The 25000-nt window shown below is 39.5% G+C and overlaps 1 protein-coding gene across 1 annotated transcript in view; it reads right to left on the bottom strand.

The window, feature by feature from the left end:
• The window catches only part of dennd1b (DENN/MADD domain containing 1B), a 92978-nt gene that overhangs the window by 40981 nt on the left and 26997 nt on the right, over positions 1–25000 (bottom strand). The window contains exons 4-9 of the mRNA XM_056236849.1: positions 14536–14585; positions 13662–13781; positions 8074–8143; positions 4544–4624; positions 2213–2266; positions 1644–1754 (exon numbers count right to left, since the gene is read on the bottom strand). Of these exons, the coding sequence (XP_056092824.1) occupies positions 1644–1754; positions 2213–2266; positions 4544–4624; positions 8074–8143; positions 13662–13781; positions 14536–14585 (486 nt within the window). The remainder of the gene's footprint in view (positions 1–1643; positions 1755–2212; positions 2267–4543; positions 4625–8073; positions 8144–13661; positions 13782–14535; positions 14586–25000) is intronic.

Raw genomic sequence — 25000 nt, forward strand, 5'->3', positions numbered from 1 at the left:
GGCCGAAAGGAACCTCAGTGGCTAGCACCACAGGCCAAGACAGGATCGGGTCTTGTTAGCATACCACTGACAGCATGATGAGAAGGCGGCTGTCAAGACTCGGGGCCGGCCGAGGGGGTCTCGCAGATGAAACGCGCCAGGGCCTCCCAGTTGACTAGTTAGAGGGATCCTGATGCAGCACAATTATACTGGCATATGACAAGACTGCATGGGCGGCTGCCTCCCAGAGCCTGCGACATGGTTTTAAAACAGTGGTACTCCTTACCTCTGGTCACAAAACAGCAATAAGTCAACTGATGCATTGTTGTTAGATCATGATTTATTCCTTTGCTTTCCAATACAGGCAAGTGTGCGGCCATGTTCTGCTAGACTGACACAGCAGGTTCACTGGGGGCCCGAACACTCAGGGTCCACTGGCAGCATACATAATGGATTCCCTCTTTTCCTCTTTCCTTCTCTTTCTTTATCCCGTTGGCTGGCTAGAGAAACTGTAGCGGTAGGCTGACCACACCCTGGACACTGCCATATGCCCTCTCAGAACATTTCAGAAATTGGCCATATGTCTGTATTTGCAAAATTGTCTGTGTGTGTGTCTTCCTATAGTTGCTTGGAACTCCCAAAGCTCTAGAGAAGAAGACGGATGGTTTCCGGATTTGAGATGATGAAAGTCTTCGCTGAGGTGGAACCTTAATATCACTAGTCTTCGTAGTAACTCTTTTGGCATATTAGTTTCATAAACTCAAGGTCGCTCATGCTCCCATTCTGCAAAACAGTAAATCTTGTTATGAGATAGTAAAAAAAAAACTATTTTCCCAAGAGACTAATGATTTGCACATTCTAACCCCTCGTGTCAGTGAGCACACGGAATGAAGGCGGCAGCCCGGAGGAGTGAAATACTCTGTGGATAGGGTCATTCCGACAGCCTCCTCCGGAGCCAGAGGGTCCAAGGGGAGCCCCTCGGTTCCGGCACTGTCGGCGAGCGCAACGCAGATGCTCTAGGGGGGAATCGGAGCGAGATAGGGAGCGAATGACATCACTCGCCGCTTCTCCAACTGTCGTGAAAGTTTGGACCATCGTCCGCCCCCATGCGATAAGCGCCCACTCCCTTTTTCAGGCAAGAAGAGCCAGAAAGAAAATATGTGAAAGAGTCAGGGATCCAAATAAGTGATAATTTAAAGCTAACAGACTTGACTGCGCATAAGCCCAGAGAAATACCCAAAATGACAAAACAGTGAGAGCTGAATCAGTGTACAGGAATTTTTTTAAAACGTTTTAGATCATTTTTTATCTAAAGTTCAATTAATGAGAAACAGGTCATCTACATAAGTTTTTTATTATGATGTGCATGAGGTAGTTGACGATGCCCAGCCCTAGATAAGATCTACATAATACAGTCTATGATTCTGCATCTTCCACCTTGAGAAAGGTTTCAAGTCTTGTGGGGAAAGAAAAAAAAACATACAACAAATGATTCCATCGCACATCATGTTAATTGGAAACATATACGATAAAACATTTCTTTACATGCAATTGTTCCCAAAAGACCTACTTTAAATTATTGTATAAAAACAACATATATTAATATTTTTTAAGTAAGAAGAAAGCTGTCTGATGTGTAAATGAGAACGACATCAGAAACTCACAGTGCTAAGCTTGCTTGAGGTAATGATGATGCGTCGCTCGTGCAGCATGCTGGCGTAGAGGTGCAACATGTTGTTCACATCCACTGCTACAAAGTACTCAGTTAAATTTCTCTAGGAGGAGAAAAAATTCTGTTGATTAAGACGCATTTGGACACACCTAAAAATGTATATATTTAGGCCCGGTTTCACAGACAGGGGCTTAGATTAAGGATTAGGCCTTAGTTCAATTAGAACATTTAAGTAGCTTTTATAAATGTGCATTGGGGAAAAAAACATTACTGGTGTGCATCTTGAGACAAAACAATGGCACTGACATATTTTAAAAACAGCTTAAACATGAATTTTAGTCTGGGACTACAGTAGGCTTAAGCCTAAGCTTTTTTTCATGTTTTGTTTTGTTTCATTTCATGTTTTGGTTTGTTTTATTTTCTGCTTCATGCTTTGCTTCATGTTTAGTTTTTCTCATAGTCACTTGATTTAATATGAAGTGCAATGCCATTCATACTGTACATTAAGTGTGGCTTTATTTTTGGGGCCTCTGTATTTGTAACTGGGTTAAACATACTCACACTTTCAGGTATGGTGGGGAGTCCATTAATGTCAGGAGCTATGAAGTATGAATGCTGCAGAAAACAGACAAGAAAAGATGAAGAAAAGGTCACCATTTTGCAACCAGCCAGTATTTAGTGTTTATAGACACTTTAACTTACTGTCTGTTCCACAACCAATAAATAAACCACGATTGGCCTGAACTGTGTCTAAGCTTGTTAACATCATACATACAGACAACAGATACGGATACATGAAGTCAACAAACGCCGATCCCCTATGGACACTACCGGAGGAGGCTCCCCGCATCGGAAAGAATGTCTTTATTAAGGTACAAAAGCCAACTGCTCTGTTCTGACAGTATCAGAGGGGTCTGCCAGGCGTACGTTTGAACAGGCGAGCAAGTTTAATGTCTGGATCAAAGAGGCTCCGAAGCAAAGATCCCACGCTGCTTGCTAACTTTAGCACTTTTTGTTTGCATGTGTGGAGCGCTCTGCTCTTTCCCAATGCTGGGTGGCGATTCGTCGTGCGTAAAGAGTTCCCATCTGTTGCTCAACACATTGGTTCAACTTTTGCTGCCTTCGCGTATGTTCCACAAACAAATGCAAGTGCAACTAGCATCCTCTAATACTCAAAAGATGTCAAATATTTATCTTGGACGCTGTGATCACATGACTCGAGCAATCAAACCAAGTGCTGTGCAATGTCAAAACAATTTATCTGGGCTCTATGTGTGTGTCCAGAGTACTTTTGCTATAATCGTACGAACGTAAACAGTTTGAAGATATCAATAAAGCAGAGTGACCAAGTCTTCTTCATGTGCTGACATGTGTTTATTTTCCCATACCGAGCAGCTGACTGCCCTCCATGTCGTGGACTACAGTTCCAGCTGGCGGTGGCCAACACTTTGCAGCCGTGTTTATAAAAATCACACATTATCAGAGCGCTTGTTATCACCACGCTCTGCCTGCTGCTCCCTGTAGTGTGATCAGAATCCCAGACCCTGCACCCAACACCAGTCCTCAGCACACATCTGATTGAAACATTACTCCCCACACAGTGCTGATTCAAACCTCTCCTATCATCAAGACCCTCTTCCCAAATTCCAAAAGTTTTCATTCTGCTAATCATTTTAACTTCAGAGATGTTAAAGCAGAACATGACGGTGATTAGTGAACCCACCACCGGCTGGAAGGCGGTACGGGTAACTCCAAGAAACCCCTTCGGATGACCTGATGGGCTTTTAGATTGTAGGCTAAGGTCAAATTCTTGATAACTGATGCTGAGTAATAGCAAGCTTAATATCTAGTGATGTCAACTTATTGTATTTAATATAGTGTGATAAATAAATGTTTTTTGGGACATATATGTATACACACACATTGAATATTTTCGCTCTGAGGTGTCTAAATAAAGCTTCAAAATATACATTTCTCATACATATACAACATTCTAGGAATAGAGTCGGAACATGATCTTATAAAGTGTTACAGCTTGAAAAAAATAAAACAGCATGATGTTTAAATACAATGCTGTTGAGCAGATATTCAAGGGTGTTTTTTATGTAGGCTAATGGGCAGAGCATCAATGAGATTTCTTGAGCATAACTGCCTTTTGCTTAAAAAATAAATTAAATAAATAAATCAAATGTTTGATATTTGAAAAGAGAATTCAGCAGCATGGAAGAGCATGAATCATTTAGCAAGTTTGATTGTTTTCCAGACAAGAAAACAAAAAAAGAACTGACAACAAGACCCAGGATGGGTTTTTGCCATATTTTATAAAAAGAATAGAGATGGATTATTTGGCAAAATTGGAAAGCTGTCTCCCATGTGATTAGGCCAACGGCTCCAAATTTCAGAACTGCCCCATTCTCTCTCTCTCTCTCTCTCTCTCTCTCTCTTCATCCCTTTCCCTTCAGCACACTCTCTCCCCACTCACCGACTGTCTGCTTCCTGGATCTTGCACTATTTGCCCATAGGCAAAATGTAAGTGGTTGCTCTTGCAAAAATGAAGGAAAGAATATAGATGGATTAGATGGAGAGATCAAACATATAAACATACATAAAGACAGACAGAGACTGCAAAAAAACTGACATAGACTGCAAAATATTGACATATAGAAATTGGATGGATGGACTGATAGACATACAGACAGACAGATGGATAGATGGATAGTCTGTCATTGACTGGCAGCTGTTTAAGACGGTGGTAACCAATGGTTGCTGCTGGATATGATTTGCAAAAGTGGTCATTAGGTTTAACACTGTCCAGCCGTCACTTATCAGAGCAAAAGGCCGGCGGTCCCACTTCTGTTTCTAAACAAACCGTTATTCCTCCCCAGTACCTACCACACTCAGATTTACTGGCGTATTCGGCTTTGGCACAGGGTGGTTGTGCAGCGTTTCCAACATGTCGTTCAAGTCATCTTCCTGTGAGGACAAAAAAAGAAAAAAAAGAGGCTAATATGAAAAACAAACAAACAAGAAAAATGCACTAAATGAGCTCCCCAAAAAAAACAAAAAACGCAAACTGCAAAGAGATTCTATGATTTAAGTATTCCTACAGCGGTCTACGGAAGAGAAATATATCCGACTGACACACATTTAACGAGCGATCCTGAGGTTAAGAGACGGTAAGCTAGGCTGCGGCAGACGCTTATTATTCTGGGGATGATTTATGGCAAACATTGGCTGTTCGTAATTAACCAAAGGTCCTTGCTCAGAGCGGGCGGCTTTAAGAAGCCATTGGAGAAAAGCTTTGCCACAAAACAGGCCTCAGGATTACAACGCCGAGGTTTTACGAGCTTTTATGACAAGAGTGCAATTTACCCTCTCAAACTTGCTGTAGAATAGCGATGCTGCTGCTGTTAAAACAAAGTCTGACATCGAATAGTTAGGCACATATTTAGATATGGCCTTTCCTTGTAAGCAAGTTCCCAGATTAGCTATCTGGCCAGTGCTTGCAGCGTATATGGCCGTGTGTTTGTACATATGTGTGTGCGGGGGTGTGTGAGCTGCTGTCACGAGAGCCTGGATGCTCACACGCATGGTCAGTAACACAGCCTGAGGAAACACTTCATTTACCCTCGCCATAAACCTTCATCGCTCTTGTCCTTCCTCGTCAGTCAACGCTGCCTCACGCGGAACGGAACGCCAAAAGTCAACCCGATCATGCTTGCTTGCTCAAAGAATTCATTTACGCGTCCTAGAGTTTAGCTTTTGTTGGATAGTTTGGAAGGGAGAAAATGAGTAAAATGTGGAAATGTAAACGGTTCATAAATTCATTCGTGTATAAATGTATGCATTGAATTAAATGCAACCAATTACTTGATAATGAATTTGACTCATTTGTTGTGCTCACGTTTCATAAAGAAGACCCATTACGGAAACTGTTGCATTTAATGCACATTTTGGTGTAAACCGTTAGTAAAACTGTTTTTTTTTTTTTTTTTTTTTTTTTTTTACAGACAGACATGCAGACCAAAATAGTGCAGTAACGAACAATCTAGTAATTCCATAATTCCAGAAGTGAAATAAAAGTGTGTAAATGTATAGGTGTGTGTGGGTGGCTGTGAGTGTGGGTGTGTGTATGCATAAGCAAAGTAACCATTTATTATTTATTACCACCATCATTACCATCACCACCACCACTCCTCACTACCATCATACTGCCAACATTGTATTAGTCAATTTTTATTTTTAGTAAAACTGTTCTTATGTTAACTGAAAAAGTGTAAAAAAACAATTTTAATTTAAAATTTATGAGTAAATCCTTTATGAAAACATTATTACATGAATTGATGCATTTACTGCACATTTCTGTGCAAATAATTAGTAAAAACGTTCTTGTGTAAATTGCAGCATTTAATGCAAATTTCTGTCTAAATTGTACATAAAAACAATTTTCATTTCAAATATGTGTGTAAATCTTTCATGAAACCACTCTTACATAAATTGCTGCATTTACTGCAAATTTCTGTGCAAATTCATAAAAATGTTCTTATATAAATTGTCATATTTAATGCAAATTTCTGTCTAAATTGTACATAAAAACTATTTAAAATGTATGTGTAAATCTTTCATGAAACCATTCTTACATAAATTGTTGCATTTAGTGCAAATCTCTGTGCAAATCATTCGTTTTCACATAAAATTATCACACACAATGAAAATACTTACAAAGTGCATACTTCCTAAAACTATTCTTGCCTAAAATGCCGCATGTAATGCAAATTTCTGCGCAAATTGGTCATAAAATCATTTTGAAATAAATTGTTGCACTGATGAACAATACGCTGTGTACTGCTTAAAAATATATTAAAAATATATATTATAAATATATATGTTTGCATTATGTGTACTGTGTTTATTTGTATTAAGAACTTATTTGAACAGGCAGCACCTTTTTCCCCAAAAGAAACCATTCTGAATTGCATCCATTCAATCTGTGAAGCTAAAGGTCTTTGAAAGTTGCACTAAATAAGAAATGGCTTCAATTTAAAAAGAAAGAATGTACTTTACATAACGAACAAACATGGAATTTGGAGAACGAGGGGAAACTCTTTTCTTTGGGGTTTAAAAAAAGAAAAAAAAAAGGATACTTTTGTTAGTGCAATGGGTCGATGACACAGAGCATCTTACGGCTTAATTCCTGACCCCTGTGAGTCCCAGTGTACTTAGCCCATGATTTGTTTGTGTAGCGGAGGCTTGGTCTTCTTCACTTCTCTTTCAGCGGCTCCCTTACACATAACTGAATGATAAGAGACTGATAGAGAAACGCTGAGCACTTCAGTTACTCGCTGGCTCCACACAAACTCTGTTTTTCATTTGATGTTAGCTTAATATTTTCATCCCTTTTTCCTAATTCAAACTTTTCTTCGTCTCCTACTGCTGTGAAACTTTCAGAAAGGGAGAAGAAGAAAAAAAACGATTTGGCACAGTGTATTTCCTGACAATTTGTTTTCCCGTATATCATAAGGACTGACTTCCTGTTCGATGCTCGGTCTGTTAAATGTCAACAACACTGCAAAGCAAAGCGCAACCAACCAACTGTGCTTGTTTCGCTGAGATGGATTATAGATGACGTTTTTCTTTCTCCTTTGTCTTTGCACAAAAAAAAAACACTCAAGTTTTGCTTTGCAGTGGCACTTTTGGCTCACAAGCTGGATGGCAGGAACGTGGGTAATTTCGATGCTGTTTGTGACATTAGCAGTTTGCTCAATAGGGGGTCCGGCTAGGCGCAATCAGCCACAAAGAAGAAGCGGCCTCACAGAGGAAACTTTTTTTTACAGTTACAAATGTTTACAGTTCAGCATAACTAAACTTTCAGATACTGTTTGATCTGTTTACATTCTGAAATTTTAACGAGAGACTGAAGACGTCTCTTTACTTACCTAAGATATATATATATATAGATATATATATATAGATATATATATATATATATAATGACATTTAATGTGAGTTTTATGTAAATATTTCATAAAACCATTCTTATGTATTACAATTTAGCTATTTTTCCCTCTTACCTTTTTGCTCAAGTCTTCCCTTACCTTATCTAATGTTTCGATACGTTTTAAAAAGTTTCCCAGTTTAATTCAACTGCATCAAATGTGATAATGTGTAAATTTGTTCATTAAACCGTTCTCAAATTATCACATTTAATGTGAATTTCATAAAGTTGCAGTGAAGTTTAATTTTTCTCATTTGAAGACAAGCTGACGACTTTGTGTTTTAAAGTAAGTCTGTAGTTAAAAATATGCATATATCAACTTTTTTAATGAACAATTTTTCCATAAATTATCAGATTTAATGCAACAACAAAAAAACATTCCTGCGTATTGTTATAGTGTTGAAGTTGGAGATTTCCCTTAACTTACCTGGTGTTTTGATAAGTAGTCTGCAAAGGTATTTAGCAGCTTATAGTAAATCTCAAACCATGGGAGATAGCTGTCAAAAAAAGAAGGAAAAACATACATTACACAAATATTACAGAATACTTTACAAGAAAAAGCTATAAACACTGTATCACTGTAGCCCCATTCAAAAGGGCGATTCTTCCACACCTTCATGTCTACACCAGACGCGACAAATCGACCGTTGCAAATCCATTTGTTATTCATGTCAGAAGCGCGAGGAGTACAAGTACATCAGAATTAGAACGGGGAATCAGTTTATCGTCAGGGATTTGTCGCGCCGCATCCAGTGTAGACAGCATCAGATTATAATGGGTTCTTAGAACAAAATATGCAAAAAGTGCTACTGGGGTATAAAGTCCGTATCTCGGTTCTCTTTGGATGGGGGATAGTTCAACTTGCAAAAATCATAAGAGGCCAAGGCACTCAGCCTTTAATCATTTAGAAAAAAATATATAAAAAGCATTTATTTATTCATGACTATAACATTTTAAAACATACAGATATATCCGCACACCAATGCATAGCGGCCTTCATCAAAACGCCTTCATCAGGGTATGATAACATACCTTTAACTGCAAACAATTAGTCGTATGACATAGCACACCTGATAAGGATTTTCTCGAGGGGAAATTTAAATCTTAAACAATATCGAGAGAATCTATAAATTCAAAACACATTTAAATCAAATTCAATGTAGTCCCAATACACCAGCGATCTATAACATCAAAATATAATTAGTGCCGTCGAATCGATTAATCGCATCTAACATAAAACTCTTTGTTTACATAATATGCGTGTATGTTTATTATATATGTGTATATATATATATATATATATATTATATTTATATATATATATATATATATATAATATATATATGTGTGTGTATATAAGTATATATACACAGACACACACATATATAATATATATATAAATATAATATATATATACACATATATTATGTAAACAAAAAACTTTTATGTTAGATGCGATTAATCGATTTGACAGCACTACTGATTATATAAAAAATCCACTAATAGCCACTAAATATATATATATATATATATATATATATATATATATTTATTATCAGACGCAATATATCGGGAAAAAATACAATTATAATGGGTTCTACTTGCTTTTATCGTGTTGTGTCGTTCGCGTTTGTTCTAGACACGGTGTTAAGACTTCCTTAAGCATTTTCAGCTAATATGAACCTTATTATCACATTCTTGGTAATCGCTGACACTTGCATTTTAAACATTCCAGCCACGGCGCGGGCTAAATAAAAGTATTTGGTTTCTTCAACAAAAACATGACTGGACCACTGTAGCCTGTAATAAACCAGGGATGGGATGGTTTACAAGCATGCTGCACCCAGATGCACAACCTGAACCTCATTGTCGTACATTAAGTCACTACATATGTCACTACTCTCTTTTTTTTTCAAAACTAATTCACCAGCAGGAGTAAAAAAATAAATTGAAAAAAACTCACACCTTATCAATGTGTATTAACTAATCACACAATGACTAGCCAAGAGTATCTGCAACATTGTGTGTGTTGCAGCCTGACAGAATCTTGGCAAAGTTGACAGGCCTTTAAAGATGGAACGCGGCCAATGTGTTGTTTTGGCTTGAAGGTTGCAAGAACACACACACCATTTATTTTGTTATGCAATCTAGTGAAAAAATGCGGCCTGCTAGCGGGCTCTGACTTTTCCTTTCCCGGTATGTGGGCGTGATTACAACATGCAATTCAACTCGGTCTGAAATCTCACACTTAACCAAGAGCGATTACATCAGCTATTCTTTTCCAACGCAGAGCTTTGACTTTTGTTTGTCGCTACTGCTTGATTGCTTTAATTGGCTATAATGTAGGAAAAGAAGAAGCTTGAATTAATGGATAACGGGGAATGAGGTACTTTTTGAAGAAGAAAAAGCAAAAAAAGGTTTCATATCGTCTGATCTCAGTTGACCCACAGAGCACACAGTGTCTTGATTAGAGGTTTTTTTTTTCCCTTTTTATCCTTCCATGGGTCAGTGAGCTCTCCAGCAGACTGGAATTAACAGACAACAAAAAAACACAACTAAGTGTATCTAATGCAAATTTTCATATTGCCGAATGCGTAGAAAGGGGCCAGTGGCACGCCGTTCCCAGGGACGTGCGCTCAAGCGTGAGAGTTTCAAGTCTGGGTGACCATTAGCCTAAAACAATCATCTCTTAACATGCCAATATTTTGACGTGCATGACGATGTTCCTAAACCAGGTCACACTATTCTAAATTAAATGCATCTATGCAAATTGCAGACGGGCGAGAAAAATGATCCATGGCCTGGATTGCGGTGTTTTGGTTAGCATGACGCGTTGTTTGAAAGCTCGTAATTGACCGACACCTTCCTCAAGCTGCATTGCACAACAAAGAAAAAAAAATCATTATCTCTCTCTTGCTCACTCTTTGTTTAAAATGTGAGGCTCCTGGATGCTAATCCTTCATTTTTCACATGTGAAGGGGATTTAAACGGGAGCCTCTCCTTGTCAGAAAAGCACGGCAGGCCTTGGAGAGCACAAACACTCATTATACTCTTAAATGAGAGCATGTAAATCTTTTGTATTAAAGTCAAATAAATCACTGTTCTATAAGCAGCATACTTGTGTTTATGAAGACATCCAGGGAGGAATACCTTTCACAAAATTCTGGATTCATTTTTTTATTTTTAAGTCATAAAGCAGAAGCAGTACATTTTGCTTTTGTTTTAACTTTTTTTTTTTTTTATAGGCTGAGGGGAGCACGGCACCCCAGCCCAATCTCTTCACAGCTAGTAAGTAAAAATGTGTTTGTATTCGGCAAATCCTCTGATAGAGGAACATTCATCATGCTGAACTGTGCTGAGACGAGCCAATCTCAACGGCCCTTTTAGGTTCTCTAGCGCCGTGTGTACTTGGAGAGTAAACCAACTTATCTGTGGCTTACTGGCAATCCCTAACAAACTCAAGCTCCTTGCTTCCACAGTCAGAAGCATCAGATAAGCTTGAGCAAATGGTTTGATAGCTGGAAAAAAAGAGAGACAGAAACTGACCACCAATGAATGAGAGAATGTGTGGGTCATGACACAGTTAGAAAAGATGAATTTGTATTTTCAAGAGTTAAGTGTGAGCTACTTAAGTACTTCTACTGAGCTGAAACTTAAATAAAACCCTGCAACTGCACTGTAAAAAATTATGATTAATAAGTTATGACCACATATATATTTTTTTACATTACTTTAGCTCATCAAAATAAGTTGAGCAGTTTTTAGCTGTTTTTATAAGTTATACAAGACTCAACTCATTTTTTTAAAGTCAGTTTAATGCAATTTAAGTTGAAATGTACTTGAAAATTTAAGTCAGCAACTTTTTAGTTATAAAAAAAAAAAAAAAAAAAAAAAAAATCTTAGACCACACTGAAAATCTGGGATCTAAAACCTGGAAATAGAAAGACAGTTTTAGTATTTAAATATATATATATATAGTATAAAAACATAATAAAATATGAAATATTCTGTACTATTTCTAGGTAAAGGGGGAAATCAAATCATTATTTTTTCAATTTAACTTCTGAAAACAAATTGCTTCTATTATTAATTAATAACAATAAAAAATATTTTGGCTGATTTAGAACAATCTCACTAGTGGTCTCAGACTTTAGAATCCCACTATAAATCAATCTAAACTCATATTATGTATTTATGAAGTTTTACACTGCATGCATGGTCTTTGGATTGTCTTGTACGCCTTAAATCAACATGCGTCCTAAATCATCAGAGGTATTTAGGAGCTTTAAAATCAAGTCAGCTTGCACCTTGTATCCTTCCCAGGATGAGATATGATTACACCCTGACTTTTCCTGAGTTTTATGTTCAGCTAAGGAAAAGAAATATCCCTAAATGACCACTAACTGAAGAAAACTTCTGCCGTCTGAGGAAGACGCCAAGTCGGGTCCCAGCCATCAAATAAAACCGGCGAGAGGGAGAGAGAGAGGGTCTATTTCATCTGGGGTCTCGCAGATGTCCGAAGGCTATGTGCTCAGAGTGTCCGAGGGCCGAATGGGCAGAGAGGGTGGGGTAAAACGGAACGCTTGTGTTTTTGAAGTGGTTTGGCCCCAAGGAACCCTGGCCTATTTGGCCTGGGCTAAACCTGCAAAGCTACAAAGGGCTGTCCACATAAAACTGTCCCTCTCATTAGGCAACTTCCTTGTGTAAGCTTAGGTGACAATTTTATGGTCCCAGCACTTCAACAATCACAAGGACACAAACTGTTTTAATTACTTTTCTTTTATATTCTGGTGGAGAGTGTAAATGAGTGTGAATAAGAAAAAGTCTTACCTTACAAAAATCTCAAATTATATATATATGTATACTACAATTTTAGTATATATATATATATATATATATATTTATGTATATGTTGAACTTTTTATATAAACTGATATAGAAATAATTGTGAGTGTGTGTATAAGACTTCAATACATCAAGACATACGTCAATACATATACATAGTTTCAAATGTTATATATAAACATAAAATCTAAATAAAAGGGGGTAGAATAACAAAACTTTCTTTAGGTCTTCTGTTAAGTTTCTCCAAGTTATTTCCAAATAGATGACAAACAAAAGAAGTCTTGGGTCTTAATGAAAAAAAAAATGAAAAAAACTTTCAAATGCATTTCTTAATATGAATGAAGGAAGCCATGCAAACTACTCAGAATGCATAATGAATTTTATACATCATATGTCAAATGAATTAGCATGTAAAACTCAGTGAAAGGGACAGGGGAGACTCTTGCTAATTGGCAGCAGGGCTTTATGCATAATTATTGGTGAACCGTCTCCGGCATGCCTCTGTGCCTGAATAACGAGTGGAGAGAAAGAGAGAAAAACACACACACACACACACACACACACACACACACACACACATACACAAAACAAAGGCCATCCTGGCTGGGACGGGAGGAGGAGAGATCTCGACAGCAGCTCATCATGACGATGATAAACCTGCGATTGTCCATCAATACCGTGTAGACGGAGAGGGAAACAATGTGATATGTCCCAGTTGAGCTGCTCTGAATTACTAAATGACTTTGTATTATTAAATACACTGGTTTAGCGTTTATGCAACAGTAACAGTCTTCTATCTGCTGCTTTAAACTGAAAATATGAAAGCATATGAAATCATATTATGATCTAAAAATACAAACAAAAGGAGTATTTTTATCCGTGTTTATTATTATTTCATATAAGTGAAGTATTTTTGGTTTCAAATCCCTTTATTTCAGAATCTATAATTCATCTGGAGTTGGTTTCCCTTAAACAGGAAAATGGACATGGAATTTTTCAAGAAATGGCCTAATGAATTGATAGACTACATCAAACTATAAATCCGTAATATATTATTAATAATAAAAACAGACAGCAAATGGTCAAAATTCTAATAACTAATTATGCACTTTAAAAAGTGCATAAATAAACAAACAATCCATTCTGACATTAGTAATGATAATCTCTTACCTGAGCAAACAGATGCAGACCCTGCCGCCGGACGTCAGCCGACAGAAACCAAACCTCTGCTTGCTCTCAATGTCTGTGAGCACAAACGTGAAGTTCTGGCCCACCTGAGTCTGGGACACTCTTCAGTTCACCATAAAGAGAGGAAAAAACAAGTTTGACATTAATCTTTTATCAAACTGTTCACTTGAATTATATTTGATGGAATGGAATATTAACCAGCGACTGTAACTTTTAGCATTATCGTAATCATAAAAGAGCAAAATTCACTCATATCTGATGTAAAATATCAGAAAAGCTATCAAAAAAAAAAAACTCACATGAACAAAAACTTGCTGTAAACATTCTACATGCATTCACTAATTTCATATCCATTTGGCAGCAGAAAGATTGTATCACATTTAAGGTTGTAAGAACTAAACAAATGGTGACAGTGTCGTTTATCTCCACTAGATGGCAGCAAGAAAGCTTCAGCTGGAAGGAAGTGAACTTCTCCACACAGCACATCAACCATACAACGGCACTTTCCATTTTTCATTTCCAAGAGCAAACAAGCCAACACACACACAGTGCTGTTTATTCAGGAGACGTGTCTAACATCATGCCAGTTAGGAGAGACATGCAAACACATTGTCTACTGGGGGGGCGGAGATCTTAATTTCTATAAAGGCGTTTTATTTCTCCGGACCTCTAAGTGAAGGGTCTGACATTAGAGACCAGTACTACTGGAACCAAAGGAGGTGTGCGGCTCCTCCCTGCGAGTCATTTACGACAGCCTCTTAAACGTGTGAAAGAGTGTTGTATAAACAAACATCCTAATTTTTCCAAAATCACACATCAATTGATTTATTTTCTGGAAGCATGAGGGATGTCCTACCTTTCTACGTCAAATGGGAAACAGAACTTAGGCACTGTCTGCAGGACCTCCTGAAAAAAGAAACAAAAAGAGACATTATGGGTCATTCAAATCATGTCAATTACGGTAATTTAAGGATAAGCCTTAATTATTGACTTAACGATAAAGACATGACAAGATATGATAAAGAGGATTGTGTGACAAACCGAGATCTTGCCAGGTTGTTGCTAATGTGTTCTGAGTGTTTTAGTGCAATGCTAAAAGGTTGCATATTGCCAACTTCATGTCTCTATGATATTCTGGTGCTCAGATAGGGCGCTAATGTATGTCTAAAGAATTTGTCTGCCAGGTGAAAATCATAAGTGCAATTGATTAGAAAAGTAAAAACACATTTTCTCAACAAACTGCATACTGTGTTAATCAAATGAAACGACTTAATTTGAAATGTATAATTCTTTAAGCAGATCATTAACCGGCAAACAAACAAGCAAACAAATGTATTTACGTTTTTAGCGCATTAAATGGTTGCTTGGTGGCTGCGTATTGTCTCAAGTCAAAAGAGCCCAACTCCACGTTTCTGTGATATTCTGCTCATACGGTTCTAATGTAAGTCTAGGGGACTTTTCACCCGTTTTATTTATTTTGTCTGCCAGATGAAAATCATGAGTTCAATTGATTCGAAAAGGGAAATCACATCTCTTTTCTCAAACATGATGCTATAGGTGTAAATCAGTTTCAAATAACTATTCATTAAGCGGAACAGTAGCTGGCAAACAAATGAGCAAACGAATGGATTTAAAGGGAAACGACACCAAGCTGACGTAAAGGGGAGGGCGTTCAGAGGCTAAAATAATTAGCGGCCATTAGCTCATTGATCGTTTCGCTTGAGGTGTGGGGACGACGGAGGTGACGGCAGATTGTTGGAACAATGGCTGAGCCGCACTAGGGGTTCAGAGGAGGTGCAGAAAGGATAGGAGGGGGGGCGAAAGTAGGCCCAGCCTTTGGGGCTTTACCTTCCCGCACAGCCCCAGAGGGAGAGTCCTAGCACCAGCAGCATATGGATTTCCATAGCCATATGGGTTAGCCACGTCTGGCCAGTCCTGCACTGTAGACTAGCCATGGGGAACTGCCAGTGATCCCCTGCTCAAAGTATAACAAGCTGCGACCATTCAGATGAATGGTGCCGATGTTTTTTGGGGCAGCTGGGTAGTTCAAAAGCGGCTTCCATACCCGTACCTGCACTTTTAAACAAAATTAATCATTCAGCGTGCATGTATGTGCGCCAGCCTGCGAGGGTGTCTGTTTTATTTGCGTATATATGCATATGCGGCGTGGATGATGACTGGTTGCTGCTCTCGGTGGGAGGCGGTGGTGCTGATGGGGGAAGACAGAGTGAGAGAGTTAGTATGTGATACAGAGAGCGGCGAGGAGATTGAAGGCTCTGGCAGGCGAGAGAGGAACGTTGGCAGCGGCAGAAACATCCTCGCCGTGTCGTGGCGCGGCGGATGACTGTACGGCACTAAAGCTGTCACGCGAACGCAAGCCTGATGCTGCCGTATGTGACTGCTACTATCATTAACTCCTATAGGCGCTTCCCCCGAGTGTTTATGCCAAGCTGCGCCACGCATTTGCAGAAGTGTATGCAAACGGATGCAACACAAATAAAATTGTCTCCTTCGCAGATGCAGAAGTTGTCGCCGGTCCCACACTGGCCTGCTTGACGCCAGTCAATGCTGGTCCCTGCTGTCAATCCGAGTTGCTAGACAGGATCTAGCAACCCAATTCATACTGGATTTTATATTCAGACTAGATTTTTTGATGAATGAATGCATTCATAATGCCATGTCACTTGAAACAATCTAAATAATTAAATAAACACAAAAAAAGCCATGATTAAGACCACAGAAACTTCAAAGCCTACGCCTTTTTAACTCCTTTCATTAAATGTCAACATGAAATGGCATTTGCAACAATTTGTACTTTCTAACTGTGACAATTTGTAAAAATAAATAAATACATAGGGAGAACTTGATAAGTGGTCTCGATATAATAGATGCTAAGAGGGAAAACATTTTTTTTTTGCTTTTGTCCATACAATGAAAGTCAATGGGGTCCAAAAAAAATCATCGTATTTATTCTCCATGCTCTGCAAGTCATTCAGGTTTGGAACGAAATTAAGGTGAGTACGTTTTTCGGTTGAATTGTCCCCTTTAAATGAACGGTTGGTTATGTCAGGCAAAAAAAAAAAAAACTTGTTTCAGGGTGTAACAGGTTGTGATGAAACATTACAAAGACATTTATTTAAACTCAAACTAGCAGAAAAGTGCATTAAAGTACATTTTGATTGTATATTGACTTCAAGTGATTTTCGATCCCATTCATATCCATTAAACCTGAGCCACTTGGCTTCCGGCATCCGAGTGAAACATTCTCATGATTCTCCTCAAGGTTTTAGTAGATCTAAATCTCTGTACGCATGTGCATTACACACCTCTTTCTCTCAGAGTTTTATTACTATTCATCCAGGTGATCGGGGGACTACACCAAAGCGTGCTCTGGGAGGATAGTCAGATCGTGTGAAGAGGTGGAACGTGAGTTGCTATCGTTCCTGTTGTTTGGTTGTACTGTTTTCCCCTTTCTCTGCCTCCCTCCCAACCATTTTCCCAAGACAAAAGAATATAAAACAGCTAATGCATTTACAACTCACTGGAGGAGGCAGGATGAACTCTGCAGGCTGCATTATTTATTTACTGTTGAGACAGGGATATCACTCAATGAGACAGCAGTCTCCATTCCCCCCCTGGTCCCACTGCGGAGGCCTACAATCACAGCTTCTCCTCTATCACTATCTCTCTCTCTCCTCCACCAGCAGCATTTATTACCGCCCCACGCTACCGGGAGACACTACCGCTCCCTCCCTGAACTCCCTGCAGAGGAAGGGAGCTTCTGCTGGGCTGGATGGAAGCAGAAGATCCACCACTGGCATCAGCAGATATCAGGGGGCTTCTGCATAATGACAGCGTTCACACCTCAAGACAAAACTGCCCGTTTCCGATGGAACGGGTGCTCGAAATAGTGGAACCACAACTCAGACGCAATCAGTGTCAAGTAGTTGAGGATAGGGAAACATTTGACTATAAGGGTGCTTTCAAAGCAGCAATTACTACAAACATTGTAGTTGTAGTTGTAGACTGATGTGTTGAAGCGCAAAAAAAAAAGTAATTTAAATTAATTTCTAAATATGTATTTGGCCTAGATTGGATTTAAAAAGCCAGATTCATCCTGTTTTTTTTGTGCTCTAACCCTTAAAAAAAAAAAAAAAAAAAAAACGCAATTTGCGAAACTAACTTTTTTTGATAATTGCGACATTTCACGTAACTGCAACTTTTTCTCATTAAATGTAACTATTTCTTCAATTTTGACTATTTTGGACAACTGAGACTATTTTGCACAATTGTGACTAGTTTGAATGACAATTGCAACTTTCTTTTTATTGCCACTGCTACTTTAATAATTATAACCATTTCTCATAATGCGAATTTCTCATAATTGCAACTATATTTCTCATAATTGTAACATCTGCAACTATTTAAATTATTGCAAATGTATTTTGAACAATTTTGAACTGCAACTACTTCAACTTTATTTCTCGCAATTGCAATTTTTATGTAAATGCCACTTTATCTAACAATTCCGACTATTTCTCATAACTGCAACTTAATGTCTTTCAATTGCAACTTTGACACAATTGCGAATGTATTTCTTATTTTAAACTTTCTCTGACAATTCCGGGGTTTTTTTTACTCAGAAATGGGCTTCTATAAAAAAAAAACAGATCTGTGTCACATCTGTAAGGAGAAAAAAAAATCAGATTCGGGCCACATTCAGCTGCAGCGTGAACGTAGCCAATGTTACTAGGTGATGTGAACGTTAGAGTTGAATATTTAGATGGGAACAGTAAGACCAGAATGGGAGGGAGGGAGAAAAGAAAAGGGAGAGAGAGAAAGATGTTGTGAGTGGGAACTAAGCGGTGCACCGGATGAGCGAGTGAAAAGCATTTCTTCATTCTGTCAATACTGGGATGAAGGAGGGAGGGGGTGCGAGAGATTTGTGGCGAGAAATAGAGGGAGAAAGAAAAGGAGAGAAAGAGGCAGAAGGAAGGTAAGGGAGAGAAAGCATGAGAACTGAGATATATAGACAGGCAGGCAGACAGACCGACAGACGAAGATAGGAGAGAAAAGAGAGATATGGTGGGAGACAGACAGGAATAGAGAGTGAGAGAGAGACAGCAAACTCCCCCTTTCTCTCTCCAAGCTGGTGGGATTCCTCCCCAGGGGTTTCTGTCTTTAAACCTCCATGCTCTTTAAAAATTCTGCCAGCCAGCAGGTCTACACGGCGCTATGGAACTGTCTCCAGCAGGGGAGAAGTGTGTGATTGTGTGTGTGTGTCTGAGGAAAGAGAGAGAGAGACAGAGACTGGCAGAGCCACCATGCTGACGGCACAGAGATCCCAGTGACAGGTTCAAACCCAATCTCCCCACAGGTCAGTGTTCACTGTACCCCCAAACCCCAATTAAGTCCTGCTTTTTCTTTCTCCATATCCCTCTCTCTCTGGGTGTCAGAGAATGAGCCATAACACATGCAGCGCCCCGTGGTTATGATGACGAAAATGCTACTGGGTCCAAAATCAAATGCGTCTACTACTACAATTACTAAATTTTCTTCAGGAAACGTGAGCGCAGCTCGCCTGTGCAAAGCTCGCCATCACGATGCTAGGGTATTAGTGGTGGTTGCTATGCTGTTGCTAAGGTGTGGTTTCATAGCGTTACATGTTGGTTAGGGTGTTCTGGGTGGTTGCTAGGCGTTCGCTTACTGATATAACATTATGTAGCCACGCCCCTTTTTAACGCTGTGCTCGTTGTGTTCGGTCTTCCGGTTTGTATTCCCACAGCATGAAGGTAAGACCTTACAGATTTATGAATGAACTGCTCGTTTTAAAATCTTCCCGGTTTATGACATTTGTATGGCATCTGCTTCAAACAATACAATCTCTACAATAAGTAAATCCACTTCACCAGCTAATTACTCTTCGACAGCGATGCCAAAGATATATACAGAGATACAGCAAAAACTGAAGTTCAAAGACCAAATTTTAAAGATGGCTGCGCGCTTGTTTCTCTGGCGCATACGGTCTATTCTGGTCTAAATATGGCTCTGGTCCCTCCAACAATGCAAATTCTTCTGCAATATGAAAATAGTGTTCTCAATCACAACAGAAAAATAAGAAAAGCAATCATCATAATACTCTTATTGCCTAAACAAATAAAAACAACTGTAACTACTCAAAATTGCAACTTTAGTTTGCACAATTGCGATGTTTTATCTCACAATCGGAACTTTACTTAACATAACAGCAAATGTTTCCCATAAATGCTATTTTATCTAACAATTACGACTATTTCTCAAATGCGACTTGGTTTCTCATGCATAATTGTGAATATTTTTCGCAATTGCGAATTCATTTAGTCTAGTCTTTAAAAAACTACATGGCTAAGGAAAGATCAACTGTAACTACTTTTTATCAACGTTTACTAGTAACTGCAACAGTTTCTCATGAATGCTACTGTTTTCTAACATTTCTTGTAATTGTAACTGTTTCCTACAATTCCTTGCAAATGTTTAGCAAAATTACGAATTACAGAATGTCTTTAGGTTTGGCCTTTAAAAACATCATGGTTAAGCAATAACCATTCATTAAAATGTAAAGCTTCAAATCAGATTAATTTTAAAATCAACTATTTATATAGCCAACATAATGATATTACATAAAAATATGAAATGAATGATACCTGATATTAGATCGGCACATAAAGTCGTGTCCATCCATGACATGGTCATGCCGGTTTGAAGTGCTGTAGCTTAAAGCGTATATTCTCTAATAGAACCGGCGCCTGATGCAACGGCACATCAATGGGGATAAAATAATCTTCTGCCTTCTCTGGACCCTCAAATCTCCAACCGAGATTCCTTTCATTACGTTTTAATCGTATGCTGCTGGCTTGCCGCTTTTGACCCTGCACTACGCGCCTTTAATAAGTGCCGACTTCGCCCCTGGATCGAGGCAAAGTGCTAAAGGGGTAGCTCTTCCAGAGTTTCAAATTGACACAGGGCATTACATTTTCACTTGAAACGAGCCAAACAGAGCGGGAGGTGGTTGATTTCTCTTCTTTAGCCCTCGTCTTCCTTTCTTTTTTGCGGCTTCTTGCGCTGACCCTTAGGTGGTAAGAAGCTAATATTCGGTGTGCTGGCACAGAGGTTATTTCTTTCCCGCGCAAACACGCCGTCTGTCTGAGACTGCTTAAGGAAATGTAGCAGGTGATGTATTGATCCTCTGCTCACTTCAAGAACTGACAAGTGCGTGACAGGACCGCTGGGAGGAGACACGGGGCAGTGTGGATACGCAACCTCCACGCTAACCACCCCAAGCCTTCCAACACCAGCTTCACTAGGCCTGTGGTCACTGGAAAAAGAGTTTTATAGTGCTACGCATGAGAAAGGGGTTTCTGAAAAAAACAAAAACTGACCCTCGAGACAAACATTTTGGAATGTAAATGAGGAAAAATGGTGTAAAATTGTTTTAATTCCTAATTTTCCAAATGAATATAGAGATTCAATCAAATTTAGCTCATTAGCCAGTTTGCACGATCAATAAGCTACTACACGTTTGCTAGGTGGTTTCCAGGGTGTTCTGAAGTGGTTTTTAGGTGGTTCAAAGGGAAAAGAGCCCACCCACAAGTATATACTATATTCAGGCTGCTAATACGGTGTACAAACAACAAGGTTTCGCTTAATTTCGAAAGCAAACGCAGGCGGATAGATTTTCCAAAACACTCTGCAATGAATATATTAATGTGACGGGTAAGCGTTTTTTGTTCTTAAGAATACACAACTGATATTCTACTGGGCCAAGCTGAGATGCAGCTACATATGCCCGAGAACCGCAGAGCCAGAAACATCATTAATTGAGTGCCAAGTGGCCTGGGGGATTTTCTGCGTTTAAGCTGTCAACTCCCATTGGACCACGCGATCGCTCGCTCACTCACACTCGCTCTCTCTCTCTTTCTCTCAGCTGTGGCTAGAAGCTACATCAAGCGTGTGGAGTCTCCGAGAAACGCAACCACCACCCCCTCATGCTCTCTCTCTCTCTCCGTCTATCTCTTCCTCCACCAAACCAGGACATCCTGCACTTTGGGCCAACGACAAGTGTTTCCTTCCTCGATTGAGATTTGTCGCACTATGCAAATCTCAAGAGGTTTGAGAGAGCTAGAATACTTAAAGATAACATTTAAAATGGAAGTTCATCGTGCAGTTCTTAATTTCAGTTCACTACGTGGACTGAAACTGTGGCTGCGAAGGGAAGTAAAACCGACGAATGGCCAATCATCCCGTTCCACATTCAAAGAGGACGTGAGACCAGAGTTGAAAATATCCCTTTTTTTTTTTTTTTTGCAAGATGTCACTTTCTTGATGAATAAGTCAACGTCTGAGACATCCGATGTAATGAAGACCGTTTCCTACAAGCACCCTCCAGCGTTTCTGGCACTGCTAACAGATAAAACCATGAGGAGAACGCTTTTTTCCATTCTCAAAGCCCTAAGGTCAGGGTAATCAGACGCCACGGGCAACAGCGTGGCCTCAGTGAGGATGTTTCGACTAGCCTGATGCAAAGGCCAGCTAACTGGGCCCGGCCTTCACATTACCCACTCTCTGGAGATCTGAACTGAGGAAAAATCTCCCAAATGAGACGAGTAAGGGATACCCCAAAAGAAAGGAATGGCCCCCCCTTTCCATTCCTCCAGCTCCGGCAGACGATGTTCTTCTCAATCACGGCTCATCTCGCACATGCCCTCCATGTTAAAGCGTTGAAACCACACCGACGCTCTTCGTGCTCCTTGATGATGCTCCGCTGGCTGGCCTTCCCCCCAGGCTGCTGGTGCGTGTCCTGCAGAGGAGGGGGTGAAGCGGGGGGAAAGGCTACCAATCATGAAGTGTCAGGCTTGGGGCATATGATTGTACACTGTGTCAAAGCTAGACAAATATTTGCCCCGCGAGGCTCCGGGGACGCAGTTTCTCGCTTTGTTACATGAGCTGTAGCTTCACTCAGCATGCCGGTTTACCGCCTAACTAAGGAGATGGAGGGCCGGGTGACATCTGGAGGCTCCGGTGAAACTCTCCAACATCCATCAGGTCAAACACACTCCGCTGGTGGCTTGGAATGTGATGTTAGCGCTGCGCTATTCCCTTTGGGATACAAAGCAATGCTGGAGAAACGTGTAAATCTCAAGGATGTGCATGATAAGGTCAAGGTTAAAGGTTACATTTGAGATAGATAAACAATATGATTATCTCCTAAATGCAGGATAGCAGGCCTTGCTTAACCCTGAGTCTCGTTTAACACGACTTCTAATGGCTTACTGTTTTTATAAAACGGCGATATGAAATATACAAATATTTAACAATTCTATTCATTTAATTGTTTCAGTTGAAATATTAACACAGAATTCGATTGATTGAAACAGCCACAGGTTTGTGTAAATTGGCTATTTTGCAATGGTTTCGAAAATGGCTCATCCAATCAGATTTCAGAGCAAAAACTATACATATAATAATAATGTATTGATACTGTCCGAGTCCGTTTACCCACCGTAAATAATAATATAGTATAAATATTTATATTAATATTATAATGTTTTCACATCATTGTTTTTATTTATTTATTTAAAAATATTTCCTAATAATAAAATAATAATGTATAAAACACTTATTATATCACTAATTTAATTTTTTTAATTTTTTTATTAGCTTTTGCCTTTTAATAGTATGGTGCAGAACTCACATCAAAGTACATGGAGTGGAGGGGGAACAGGACTGGCACAGGTTGGACAGTAAATCACTCTCATATTAGTCTAAATATATAAAAGACACAAATACTGTGCAAATCTTTCAAGCTTTCTGTGGTCACAGATTCCGTGTGGGCCTGCTAATAACCATAACTGCACCTGTTAGTAAAAAAAAACCATTAAAATATGCTGCACTGTGCTATAAAAACACCAAGAAAAGAGATTTCTTGTGATTACTATATAAATTACAGATGAAACTTCCTATTGAGATTATACATAGACCACAAAGATAAGACGGTGCTTTAGGGCTCAAGGCACTGTGACACATTTACTGCACGCAACAGCAAAAGAGGAGAACAGCTAATCTCTCCAGATATTTACGAGCTGGTGCTCCTTAACCCGTCATCAATGAAAACATGAGGCTTTTCGTTGCAAATCCTTTCAAATAACTTCAAATAATGTCAGTTTCTATGGCAAGCGCAGAAATAATAACCCGCATATGCATATCTGTTTAATTTCTTTTATTTTTCCCTTTAAACTGACACCCGGAAAGAGATCTGAGAGAGACAGTGGCAATAAAGTCTCGCTTTTCCATCTGTCTGCTTCATTTGCAAAAAAATGGCCTTCTTGCGATTCAGATATATACGGCTCTCTAGCTGCTCCACATGGCAGCTGTAGGTGACCGCGGCCACGGCGAGTCTCTGGGGCCGAGGGATCGCACTTCATATTTCGCCGCCCTCTGTGCCAGCTTCCAGTCTGTTCGCCCCTCATTTAGAGTCCCTATTCGAGCAGAGCGGGTAGTGGAAGAGAGGAGGATAAAAAATCAATTCATATTTCCATAATCCAGTCCTGTCTGTCTCCGTCTCTTCCCTCGCCCTCTCTCTCTCGCTCCCCTGGGGTAAAGTAACCCCTCCACCCCGATCTACGGCCTACAACTGTCATTACGCGCCGCAACAATAAGAGGATAAACAAAGGAGGCCTGTAGAGATCGGAGCTGCTGCTGCCATATGCTGGCTAACTTGGGGGAAAAAAGGGATTTCAGCGGATAGAGAGGGAGCAGCCGTACAAAGACGCGAAAAGAGCCTAATCCTGGTAATGAGGCGACTCAATGAGAGCCTTTATGTCAATGTGGAAAAGGCCGATCCATCTGTACACATCTTAAACTAGAAACGATCTGGTCACCAAACAAGTTGAGCGGAGACTTTTCTGGAGGACTTTATGTTATCGCGTTTAAGTTTTCTTATAGTCTTTTTATTCGCCGACATTTAAATTACGCTTCTTGCAGGCCAGGCAAACAGTTTCTGAAGCATCTCAGCAAAAGATGATAAAGACCAAAGTGCACACGAAAGCCAAAGATGCTCATGTCTCCTTTCTTTCATTCTCATTGTAGTTCATAATGAACCGTCCAACTTGCTTTGCCTGAGAGGAGAGGCTTGTACATGGAGACCTTGAGGCCGAGTGAGCAGAAATAAAGTGTGAAAACCACAACGTTGCACTATGGCCCAGACCCAGACCCACTTCTGCTTGTGCAGAGAACACATATGACCTCAACTACACTGAAGCAACAACACTATTGCAATTCTTCTT

The sequence above is a fragment of the Rhinichthys klamathensis genome, unplaced genomic scaffold, assembly GCF_029890125.1.
Source record: "Rhinichthys klamathensis goyatoka isolate OS25496 unplaced genomic scaffold, OSU_Roscu_1.1 h1tg000467l_1, whole genome shotgun sequence".
Taxonomy (NCBI): Eukaryota; Metazoa; Chordata; class Actinopteri; order Cypriniformes; family Leuciscidae; genus Rhinichthys; species Rhinichthys klamathensis.